Source organism: Phacochoerus africanus, chromosome 5 (genome assembly GCF_016906955.1).
Source record: "Phacochoerus africanus isolate WHEZ1 chromosome 5, ROS_Pafr_v1, whole genome shotgun sequence".
Taxonomy (NCBI): domain Eukaryota; kingdom Metazoa; phylum Chordata; class Mammalia; order Artiodactyla; family Suidae; genus Phacochoerus; species Phacochoerus africanus.
This window is the reverse complement of record NC_062548.1, coordinates 2,285,749-2,298,161: the sequence shown is the minus strand read 5'-3', so window position 1 is coordinate 2,298,161 and position 12,413 is coordinate 2,285,749. Positions and strand designations below refer to the sequence as shown.

Sequence of the window (12,413 nt, the reverse complement as noted above, 5' to 3'; positions counted from 1 at the left end):
GAGGGTTCCCTTTTAACCACACCCTCTCCAGCATTTATTTGTAGACTTATTAATGACATTGCTGTTGTGACTGGTGTGAGGTGGCACCTCATGGTAGTTTTGATTTGCATTTCTCTAATAATCGGGGATGTTGAGCATTTTCTCATGGGCCTGTTCGCCACCTGTACATCTTCTCTGGAGAAGTGTCTATTCCGGTCTTTTGCCCATTTTTCAATCGGGTTTTTTTTGTTTGTTTGTTTGTTTTTTGCTGTTGACCTGTATGACTTTATATATTTTGGAGATTAAGCCCGTAATGACTGCATTGTTTGAAATTCTTTTCTCCCATTCCATAGGTTGTCTCTCTCTCTCTTTTTTTTAATGGTTTCCTTTGCTGTGCAAAACCTTCTAAGTTTGATTAGGTCCCATTGGTTTGTTTTTCTTTTGATTTCTCTTGCTTTGGGAGACTAACTTCAGAAAACATTTGTACGGTTGCTGTCAGAGAATGTTCTTTTCAGCTGATCCCTTGGGAATTCTGCCCATGTATGTGAATGACATGCTTGTGCGGCTGCCAGGTCTGTCTGCATGGCCGTCACCCGACGTCCGGCCCTGGCAGACGAGGCACTGGTTTTCTGCGGCCCCCAGCCCTCACCTCACCCAGGCTCTTCCTCTCCCAACTCGCCCATCACCCTCACCCTGCAATTCTGCCCAGGTCTGTCGTCAAAGTATACGTTGCCACAGCTGCCAAAACGCCGTGAGAACCGAGCAGTATGGCACACTGATTACTCTTCGCTTCCTGCAGGAGGGTTTGTTTCCCTGGGGCTAAGTTGTCTTTTTCTGCCCCCCTGGTTAACCATGTGCTCGTGACTGACTCAACTCACCACGGACTGTCTGAGTCGCTGGGTGTGCGCAGGCACCCGGGCCGCAGCCATTTCAGCCTTCTGGAGGCATCTCTCCGGCGGCCACACCTCAGTCCTGGGCTGAGCCCGCCTCCTACATCCCAGGGCCGTCTCGGTTTACTTCTTCCTCCGGGTGGAGCCCACCCTCAGGAGCTTCCCGAGAAGGAGCGCAAGCTTCCCGAGACCTCAAACATCTGCACATCCGGCCTTCCACTTAGACAGAGCTTGACCAGGTCAGAGGCTCCTGGGTTGGAATTCGCTTTTCTCCGTAGTTCGGAAGGCACTGGACCACTGTCTGTCTGACCCCAGAAAGCGTTCTGATGCCAGGCCTGGGCCTGGCTTTGCCGTCCTCCTGCGTTGGGAGCAAGGAGAGACGTTCTGTCTGGCGAGAGGGTGGGGAATATTTCCTTATCTGTTTAATAGTTTCCTCCGCTCCTTTCGCAGTTCGCACCTCCCAGCACTGCTGCTCTGCAGACCCTGACTGTCTGAGGTGGGTTCTCCCGTTCACTTCTCTTCCCACTTTTGCCCCTTTTCTCTCTCCTTTCTGGGACATTTCAACGTGGAGCTTTTCTAGTGAAAAGGTTGTTTCTTTTCTCTGTGTTTCAGTCTTCAGAGCTCCTTGGGTTTTTGCAGTGGTTCTTTTTCAAAGTACCGTGTTCTTGTTTCATGACTGTAGTATCATATCTAATTATTAATGTTAAATTGGAAGTTATCCTTTTTCGCTTTTAAAAGTTTTATTGAAATAGAGTTGATTTACAATGTGCTGGGCAACTTCTGTACAATGTGGACAACAAAGTGATGCCGTTAATACATAATTCATTCTTTTTCAGATTCTTTTCCCACACAGATTACCACAGAATATTGGGTAGAGTTCTCCGTGCTAGACCCAGGGCCCCCCTGGCCAGGCGTTCCATGGTCCTCAGTGTGCATGTGCCCATCCCAAACCCCTAGTCCATCCCTCCCCTGCCACCTGTCCCCTTTGATAACAAGTTTATTTTCAGCGTGTCAGTCTGTTTCTGGTCTGCAGATAAGTTCATTTATATGCTTTTTAAATTTTTTTTTGTCTTCTTTTTGCCTTTTTTTTTCTTGGACCACTCCCACGGCATATGGAGGTTCCCCAGCTATGGGTCAAATCAGAGCTACAGCTGCTGGCCTATGCCAGAGCCACAGCAATGCTGGATCTGAGGCACATCTGCGACCTACACCACAGCTCACGGCCACACTGGATCCTTAACCCACTGAGCAAGGCCAGGGATCGAACCCGCAACCTCATGATTCCTAGTTGGATTCGTTAACCATTGAGCCACGACGGGAACTCCTGTATGCTTTTTTTGATTCAACCTATAAATGAAATCTTATTATGTTTGCATTTCACAACTTCACTTAGCATAATAATGTCAAGGTCCATCTATGTTGCTGCGAGTGACGTTATTTCATTCATTTTTTTTTTTTTTTTTGTCTTTTTGCCCTTTCTTGGGCCGCTCCTGCGGCATATGGAGGTTCCCAGGCTAGGGGTCCAATCGGAGCTGCAGCCACCGGCCTACGCCAGAGCCACAGCAACGCGGGATCCGAGCCGCGTCTGCAACCTACACCACAGCTCACGGCAACGCCGGATCGTTAACTCACTGAGCAAGGGCAGGGACTGAACCTGCAACCTCATGGTTCCCAGTCGGATTCGTTCACCACTGCGCCACGACGGGTTTTTACGGCTGAGTGATATTACACTGAATACTCGTACCGCATTTTCTCTATCCACTTCTCTGTGGAGGGACACTTAGGTTGCCTCCATGCCTTAGCTATTGTAGATACTGCTGCAGTGAGCCTCCGGGTGCAAGTGTCTTTTCGAATTACGGTTTCCTCTGGATAGAGGCCCAGAAGAGGGACTGCAGGTGGTGGTTCTCTTTTTAGTCTTCTGAGGAAACTCCAAGCTGGTTTCCATTGTGGTTGTACCAGTTACATTTCCACCAATGGTGTAAGAGAGTTCTCTTTTCTCTGCGTCCTCTCCAGCATTTATTGTTTGTAGACTTTTTGATGATGGCCATTCTGCTTGGTGTTTAAGGTGGTACCTCATAGTACCTTTGATTTGCATTTTTCTAATAATTAGCAACACTGGGCAAGTTTTCTTTTTTGTCTTTTTATTGATATCTGTATCGTCATTGTCTTTTTTTTTTTTTGTCTTTTTGTCCCTTTTAGGGCTGCACCTGCCGTATATGGAGGTTCCCAGGCTATTGGTCTAATCGGAGCTGTAGCTGCTGACCTACGCCAGAGCCACAGCAATGCCAGATCCAAGCCATGTCTGCAACCCACACCACAGCTCATGGCAATGCCAGATCCCCAACCCACTGAGCAAGGCCAGGGATCGAACCCGCAACCTCCTGTTTCCTAGTCAGATTCATTTTGGCTGCACCACGACGGGAACTCCATCTGTGTCTTCTTTGGAGAAACATCTATTCAGATCTTCTGGCCCTCCCCCCCTTTTTTTCTTTGGCTGTACCTGCAGCATATGGAAGTTCCTGGGCCACCAGTGGATTGGAGCTGCAGCTGGGGCCTGTGCCACAGCCACAGCAATACCAGATATGAGCCACACCTGTGGCCTGTGCCCCAGTTTATGGCAACACTGAATGCTTAACCCACTGATTGAGGCCAGGGATGGAACCTGCATCCTCACAGAGGTATCAGGTCCGTAACCTGCTGAGCCAAAACAAGTCCTCTTCTGCCTGCACCCCCCTCTTCTATTTGGGGTGGGGGAGGCATATGGAAGTTGCTAGGCCAGGGATTGAACTTGTGCAACAGCTGTAGAGACAACACCTGATCCTTAACCTGCCTTAACCTGGTGCACCACAGCAGGAACTCCTTCTGCCTATATTTTGGGTTGGTTTTTTTGGACACTGAGCTCCATTAGTTATTGGTGTATTTTAGAGATTAATCCATTGCCAGTTGGTCTGCAAATCCTTTCTCCCATTCTGTGGGTTTTTGGTTTATGATTTCCTTTGCTGTGCAAAAACTTTTAAGTTTAATTAGGTCCCACCTCTTTCTTTTTGCTTTTACTTTCATCACTCTAGGAGGTGGATCTGAGAAGATACTGCTGCAGTTTCTGTCAAAGTGTTCGGCCTGTGATTCCCTCTAATGGTCTTATAGTATCCAGTCTTATATTTAGGTCTTTAATCCATTTGGGTTTAGTCTGTATACGGTGTGAGAGTGTTCTAATTTCACTCCTCTACGGGTAGCTGTCCAGTTTTCCCAGCACCAATTATTGAAGAGACTTTTTTCCCCATTGTATGTTCTTGCCCGCTTTGTCATAGATTAACTGACCCAGGTGCATGGGTTTATTTCTGCACTTTCTGTCCTGGTCCATTGACCTATTTCTATTTTGTGCCAGCACAATGCTGTTTTGACAACTGTCGCTTTGTCGGATGGTCTGAGGGCAGGGAGCCTGATTCTTCGAGCTCCATTTTCCTTCCTCAGGACTCCTTTGACTACTTGGGGTCTTCACTGTTTCCAAACAGATTAAGAAATGTTTTGTTCTTGTTCTGTGAAAAATGCCAGTGGTAACTAGATAGGGACTGCAGCGACTGTAGATTGTCCTGGGCAGTGCAGTCATTTTGACAATATTGATTCTTCTAATCCAGGAGCAGGTATCTCGTTCCACCTGTTTCTGTCTTCAGGTTCCTTCATCAGCATCTTAGAGTTTTCAGAGTGCAGGTCTCTCGCCTTAGGCAGGTTTATTCCTAGATATTTTATCCTTTTGGATGTGATGGTAATTGGGATTGTTCCCCAATTTCTCTTTCTGATCTTTCATTGTTAGTATATAAAAACGCAATTGATTTCTGTGTATTAATTTTGTATCCTGCAACTTTACCAAATTCATCCATGAGTCTAAGTGTTCTCAGACAGTGTCTTTAGGATTTCTTACGCATCATGTCATTGGCAAAGAGTGATAGTTTCACTTTTCCTTTTTCTCTCTTCTTTCTGTTTTTTTAGGGCCACACCTGCAGCATATGGAGGTTCCCAGGCTATGGGTCCAATTGGAGCTACAGCTGCTGACCTACACCACAGCTCATGACAACACCAGATGCTTAACCCAGTGAGTGGAGCCAGGGATCGAACCTGCAACCTTACGGTTACTAGTCAGTTCATTTCTGCTGTGCCACAATGGGAACGCCTCCTTTTTCTCTTTTGTTGGCCACCCCTGAAGCATATGGAAGTTCCCGGGCCAGGGATCAAATTGGAGCCAGAGCTGTGACCTACGCCACAGCTGCAGCGACACCAGATCCTTAACTAACCGCGCCATGTTGAAGACTGAACTGATGCCTCCACAGAGAGAAGCCGGAGCGTTAACCCACTGTGGCACAATGGGGATTCCTTACTTCTTTCCACTTTGGATTCCTTTTTCTTCTCCGATTGTCACGGGTAGGATTTCCAAAACTATGTTGAATAAAAGTGGTGAGAGTAGACACCACTTACCTTGTTTCTGATCTTAGCAGCAGTGCTTTCAGTTTTTCGCCATTGACAATGATGTTAGCTGTAGGTTTGTCACATATGGCTTTTCCTCTCTTGAGGTAGGTTCCCTCTATCCCCAAAACGTTTCTCTACATTTGTTGAGATGATCGTATGGCTTTTACTCTTTAGTTTGTGGGGGTGTGGGAGTTCCTGTTGTGGCTCAGTGGTAACTAACCCAACTAGTATCCATGAGGATGCGTGTTCAATCCCTGGCCCCACTCACTGGGTTAAGGATCCAGTGTTGCCATGAGCTGCAGTGTAGTTTGCAGAAGCAGCTCAGATCCGGCATTGCTGTGGCTATGGTGTAGGCCGGCAGCTGCAGCTCCAATTCGACCATTAGCCTGGGAATGTCCATATGCCAAACATGCAGCCCTAAAAAGGAAAAAAAAAAAAAAGTGTTAATGTGGGTGTATCACACTGATTCATTTGTGGATACTGAAGAGTCCTTGCACCCCTGGGATAAATCCCACTTGATCATGGTGTATCATCTTTTTAATGTATTGTTGGGTTTGGTTTGCTAGTATTTGGTGGAGGATTTTTGCATCTGTGTGCATCAGTAACATTGGCCTGTAACTTCATTTTTTTGGTGGTATCTCTATCTGGTTTGGGTATCAGGGTGACAGTAGCTTTATAGAATGAGCTTGGGAATGTTCCTTCCTCTGCGGTTTTTTGGAAGAGTTTCGGAAGGTTAGGTGTTAACTCTTCTTTAATTGTTTGACCGAGGTCACCTGTGATGTCATCCACTCCTGGACTTGTGTTTGTTGGAAGTTTTTATTTTTTGTCTTTTTAGGGCTGCAGCACCTGTGGCATATGGAGGTTCCCAGGCTAGGGGTCGAATTGGAACTGTAGCTGCTGGCCTACACCACAGCCACAGCAATGCCAGATCGGAGCTGCGTCTGTGACCTCCACCCCAGCTCGTGGCAACGCTGGATCCTTTACCCACTGAGCAAGGCCAGGGATCAAACCTGAGTCTTCATGGATACTAGTCGGATTCGTTTCCTCTGAGCCCCGATGGGAGATCCTGCTGGAAGTTTTTAAATCACAGTTTGAATTTCTGTACTTGTGACTGCTCTGTTCGTCTTTGCTATTTCTTGCTGGTTCAGTCTTGGAAGATTGTCCTTTTCTAAGAATTTGTCCATTTCGTCTAGGTTTTCCATTTTATCGGCATATAGTTGCCTGTAGTGGTCTCTTAGGATTCTTCGTGTTTCTGTGATGTCTGTTGCAACTTATCCTTTTCCATTTCTAATTTTACTGATTTGAGCCCTGTTTTTCTTCGTGCTGCGTCTGGCTAAGAGTGTATCAATTTTGCTGATCTCCTCAAAGAACCAGCGTTTCGTTTCATCAATCTTTTCTATTGTTTTCTTTGGTTCTATTTCATTTATTTCTGCTCTGATCTTTATGATTTCTTTCCTTCCACTAATTTTGGGATTTGATCTTTTCCTAGTTGCTTTAGCTGTAAGGTTAGGTTGTTCGATATTTTTCTTGTTTCCCGAGGTAGGCTTGTATTGCCGTCACCTTCCCTCTTAGAACTGCGTCTGCTGCATCCCCATAGGTTTCTTTCTTTCTTTTCTTTCTTTCTTTTCCTTTCCTGCCCCACAGGTTTGGGATCGTTGTGTTTTCATCTACATTTCTTCCTCTAGATATTGTTTGAGTTCCTCTGATTTCTTCAGTGACCCACTGGTTGTCTGGTGACACGTTGTTTGGGCTCCACATGTTTGTGTTTTTTGCAGTTTCTCTCCTTGTAGTTGATTTGTAGTCTTATTTCATTGTGGTTGCAAAAGATGCCTGGTATGATTTCAATTTTCTTAAATTCACTGAGCCTTGCTTGATGTGATCTATCCTAAGAATGTTGCATTTACGCTTGAGAAGAATATGCATTCTGCTGTTTTCAGATGGAATGTTCTATAAATATCTATTAAGTCCATCTAGTCTAATACATCATTTAAAACCTGTGTTTCTTTGGTGATTTTCTGTCTGATGTGTCCCTTGCTGTAAGTGGGGTGTCAAAGTCCCCCACTATTATTGTGTTATTGTTGAGTTCTTCTTTTATGGCTTTTAGCAGTTGCCTTAGGTCTTGAGGTGATCCTGTGTTGGGTGCATAGATATTTGCAGTTGTTATGTATTCTTCAGGGATTGATCCTTTGATGATTATGTAATGTCCTTGTCTCCCATAACTGTATTTTAAAGTCTATTTCATCTGATACGAGTACTGCTACTCCAGCTTTCTGTTTGCATGGAGTATCTTCTTCCGTCCTCTCACTTTCTGTTTGAATGTGTCCCTGCAACTGATGAGGGTCTCTTGTAGGCAGCGTATATATGGGTCTTGTTTTTGTATCTGTTCAGCCAGTTTATGTCTTTTGGTTGGAGTATTCAGTCCATTTACATTTAAAGTAATTACTGATTATCGGTGTTCTTACTGCCATTTTGTTAAACTGTTTGGGGTTTTTTTGGTTGTTGGTCTTTTTTCTCCCCTTCTTTTGTTCTCCTCTTTTTCGGCTTGATGGCTGGCCTCCGTATTGTTTGGATTGCTTTTCCTTGTGTGTGTATCTATTATAGAGTTTTGGTTTGCGGTTACCATGAGGTTTTGACATAGGAGTCTATAGATACACAAGACGGCTTTAAGTTGCTGCTCTCTTAACTGCAGAGGCACTTCCAGTGTCCTGCATTTGTTCCCTCCTCGCGATGGCTCATTCTGACAAATTCGTATGTGGCTGATTGCCTTCCTTTACTGTTTGCCTGGTGAGCCTTCTCATTTGTGATTTTCTTGTTTCTGGTGGTAGCCTTTTCTTTTCTGCCTAGAGAAGTTCCTTTAGTCTTTGCTGTAGAGCTGGTGTGGTGGTGCTGAATTCTCTTAGCTCTTGCTTGTCTCTAAAGCTGTGGATTTCTCCTTCAAATCTGAATGAGAGCCTTGCCGGGTAGACTCTTTGGTTGTAAGTTTTTTTCCTGTCATCACTTTAACTATCTATACTGGGCCACTCCCTTCGGGCCTGCACAGTTTCCGCTGAAAAGTCAGCTGACAACCTTACCGGTTTCCTTGTGTTATCTCTTGCTTGTCCCTAGCTGCCTTCAGTGTTTTGGCTTTCATTTTGGTCAGTTTGATGAATATGTATGTGTCTCGGGGGTATTTCTCCTTGGGTTCATTCTACATGGTGCCTGTCGTGCTCCCTGGATTTGAGTGTTTCCTTTCCCCCGTTGGGGATGTTTTCAGTTACGATCTCGTCAAGAATTTTCTCTCTCTGGAACCCCTGATGTGGATTCTGGCGCATTTGAAGTTGTCCCAGAGTTCTCTTAGCCTGTCCTCATTTCTTTTCATTGCCCGTCTGTATTCGGTTCCGTGTCAGTTAATTTCCACCAGTCTGTCTCCCACCTCGCTTATTTGTTCTGCCTCCTGTGTTCTGCTCTTGGTTCCCTCTAGTGAAGTTTTCATTTTGGTTAGTTTATTCTTTAAATCTCTTTGTTAAAGCTTTCTTTGCCTTCAATTTTCCCCCAAGATCTCAGATCACCCTTACTATCTTTTAAAATCTTTTTTCCCGGAGGCTGCTAATCTCCAGTTCACTTAGCTGTTTTTCTGGGGTTTTGTCGGACTCGTGTTTCTCTGCCGTTTAATTCTGTAGCGATTTTTAGTGTGGTCTCTTTTGCAGGCAGTAGGGTTGTAGCCTCTCTCACTTCTGGTGTCTGCCTCCTTGTGGAGGAAGTCGATACAGGGGCTTGTTGAAGGTTTCCTGATGGGAGGGACTGGTGCCTGCCCACTGGTAGGTGGAGCTGAGTCTTGGCCCTCTTGGTGGGTGGGGCTTTGTCTCTGGGTGTGACTGGGGCAGCTGTGCGCCCAGGACTCTAGGCAGCCAGTCTGCTGATGAGTGGGGCTGCGTCCCCATGCTGTCTGTTGTCTGGCCTGGGGCTTCTCAGCCCTGGTGGGTGGGGCCAGATTTTCCCAAAATGGCAGCCTCCAGGGGCATTTATGCTGATGACCATTCCTAAGACCTCTGCCTCCAATGTCCTTCCCGACAACGACCCACAGTCCTGTTTTCCCAGAAGACCCTCTAAGAACCCCAGGCAGATCTGACCCAGATTTCTTATTAAGTCTCCGCTTTGCCCTGGGACCCAGTGCACATGGACTGCTGTGTGTGCCCTGCAAGTGTAGAGTCTCCTGCACACGAGCCTTGCTCACCCTCAATGCTGGCTGCCCCGGGGGCTCCTTCTCCCAGTGCCAGACCCCCAGGCTGGGGAACCTGACATGGGGCTCACAGCTCTCACTCCTGTGTGAGCCTCTGCAATTTATTTTCCAGTCTGTGGGTTGCCCACCCAGAGGGTATGGGGTTGTTTCTCTTTTGAAAGTACCCCTCCCACGACCTTGATGTGGCTTCGTCTTAGTCTTTGGGTGCAGCAGATCTTTTCTGGTAGCCTCTAGTCTGTTTCGCTAGTGGTCGCTCAACAGTTGGTTGTAATTTTGGTGTGTTCACAGGAGAAGCTAAGCTCTGGTCCTTCTACTGCACCGTCTTGTGTGAGTCAAGAACCTGAACTTGTCTTATCCTTGAAGAATGTTTATGTTTCTTCCAAATGGCTATTTCCCACTTGTGTGCCCTTTTTTCTCTGGCTTCCGTGAGAGATTTCCTGGGCTGGTCAGGTTCTCCAGGGGAAGCCCCCTCCTTCCTGGTCAGATACACCAGAGCCCCAGCACTGAGGGAGCTGAGAGGGAGCAGGAGGAGACTCGGGCCTGGTGTGGCATCATACAACTTCACTGTTTCTAGAATGGGGTCCTGACAGGCACACTCCCCGTGCTTGGGACACCTCTCGCCTCACCAAGGCCCTTTCTTTTCGCCCTCTGCAAAGAGGCGGGTTCCATCTCCTGCCAGGATGGGGCGATTCTGCATGGAGCCCCTCCCACTTCCAGGGGAGCCTAGAGCTGTGCCTTCCCCAGCCCTTTGGGCGTCTGCAACAGACTGGCCGCGTCTCAGCTTTCCTTTCTGTGGCTTCAGACGCAGCTAATTTGGGTCACGTTTCCATCTGTTTCCAGTTCCCAGCACGTCATGACTCTTCTCCCTCCGTCTCATGGGGTTAGGCCTTTAAAAGACTATCCCTTAAGCAGTCCTAATGGGGGGGCAACCTGGCTCAAGGCATGTGAGCCAGTCTTCAGCTCTACCCAGAAGCCTTTTCACCTTCCTGGTGCAGAGACGGAGCCCAGGGCAGGCAGAGGGCAGGTGCTGGGGGCCCAGGGGCCTCTAGAGCATCCGTCTGGTTTCAGCAAGTCAAGGAAGGGCCTGAGAGGAGCAGGGAGGCCAGTGCCAGTGACCGGACAGGGAGAGACTGGAGGAATTGGGTCCAGTGGAGTGGGGTTAGGGGCACCAGGCGTGAGCTGGGTTTAGGGGCAGGGCCCACAGTGAGGCTGAGTGGCCAAGGGGCAAAGGTCACATGCTATGGGAGGGGTGGGGAGGAGGTGGCAGCCACGGACACAGGGACCCCTGGCAGCTCTTGCTTCGGGGGTCCAACCCCCTCCTGTCCTCCAGCGGCGTCCTCAGTGGGGAGGGGAGACGTGGCTCTGGGTGGGTTTATAAATAGCTGAGCCTCCCTCTTGACAGGACATCAGGTCATAAAAATAGCCCGACCCGAGAGGAGAGAGGCTGCCCGTTGCCCAGCAGCTGGGGGCTTGGACGGCAGCCCCAGGCCGCCCCCGCCTGCTTTGACTGCTTGGGCATCCGGCGCCCCCGCTGGAGCCTTCGTGGGGGTTCCCCCAAGCAGACCAGACCCACCCTTGTGCCTGTGTCCACCGCAGCCGTCAGCCGGCCAGCCGCACAGTGGGCACAGGCCCAGGAGCTGAGGGGTGGGGGGGGCCTGTGCCCACGGCCCACACCCCACCCCCAGCCTCTCACCCCCAGGAGATGGTGGACTGGTTCAACGCGCTCCGTGCCGCCCGCTTCCACTACCTGCAGGTGGCCTTCCCGGGGGCCAGCGACGCAGACGTGAGTGGCTGCTGCCGCCTCTGACCCTGGAGAGGGGGACGTGGGCCCTGGTCTGGGACGGTGGGCTGGGTGCTGACTGAGGGCCCACGTGGGCCCGAGGAGCCCCCTGCCCCTGGCCGGCCTGAGGTCCCTGGAGGGGTGTGTCGGGGTTGAGCGGGTGGGGAGCAGGGCCAGCTGGGGAGGGGCGCCCTGGGGGCCGTGCCGCCTCCCGGGCCCAGCCTGAGGGGGTTCTGCCCTAGCTGGTGCCGAAGCTCTCCAGGAACTACCTTCAGGAAGGCTACATGGAGAAGACGGGGCCCAAGGTACGTCCACTCAGGAGCCCGGGGCGCCCAGGCCCCTCTGCGAGGTTGTGCCTTGGACACCAGGGGCCGTGCGGGACCAGGGGGGCCCGGAGTGGCAGCGACACCCCCAGCGAGGGCCTCCGCGTGCCCCCATTTTGCAACAGCGCAGGCACCCACGCCCGGGACCCTGGTGCTCTGGGGGCCTGGAAGCAGAACCCCGAGGACACCTCGTGCCCTGAGGCCCGGGCCAGCTCCAAGCCCCGGCTCTTGCCCCGACCCCCGGGCACCCTGGGGTCCCTGCCACGTGGGGGGCGGGGTGAGGGGGGCCCCGGCCCTGCCTCGGCAGACCCAGTGTGCCCTCGCCCACAGCAGACGGAAGGCTTCCGGAAGCGCTGGTTCACCATGGACGACCGCAGGCTCATGTACTTCAAAGACCCCCTGGTAAGGACGGCCGCGCCTGGGCTCTCAGGCCGCCGTGCCTGGAAGACGGGGGGGGGGGGGGGGGGGCGGCCTGGAGCCGCCGCTCAGCCTGGTCGCCCCCCAGGACGCCTTCGCCCGCGGGGAGGTCTTCATCGGCAGCAGGGAGAGCGGCTACACGGTGCTGGACGGGCTCCCGCCGTCCACCCAGGGCCACCACTGGCCGCACGGCATCACGATCGTCACGCCCGAGCGCCGGTTCCTGCTGGCCTGTGAGACGGAGCCGGAGCAGCGGGCCTGGATGGAGGCCTTCCGCAAGGTGGTGGACAGGCCCATGCTGCCGCAGGAGTACGCAGGTGAGGCGGCGCGGAGGCCGCGGCCTG

The 12,413-nt window shown here is 50.4% G+C and overlaps 1 protein-coding gene across 4 annotated transcripts in view; it reads left to right on the top strand.

Moving 5' to 3' along the window:
- Positions 1-12,413, top strand: part of ADAP1 (ArfGAP with dual PH domains 1) — an 82,273-nt gene that overhangs the window by 67,940 nt on the left and 1,920 nt on the right. For 3 of the 4 annotated variants that reach the window (XM_047779380.1, XM_047779378.1, XM_047779379.1), the window contains 4 exons: positions 11,235-11,332; positions 11,572-11,634; positions 11,983-12,054; positions 12,158-12,386. In XM_047779380.1, coding sequence (XP_047635336.1) covers positions 11,235-11,332; positions 11,572-11,634; positions 11,983-12,054; positions 12,158-12,386 — 462 coding nt within the window. The remainder of the gene's footprint in view (positions 1-11,234; positions 11,333-11,571; positions 11,635-11,982; positions 12,055-12,157; positions 12,387-12,413) is intronic. The other variant, XM_047779381.1, reaches the window with a different exon arrangement.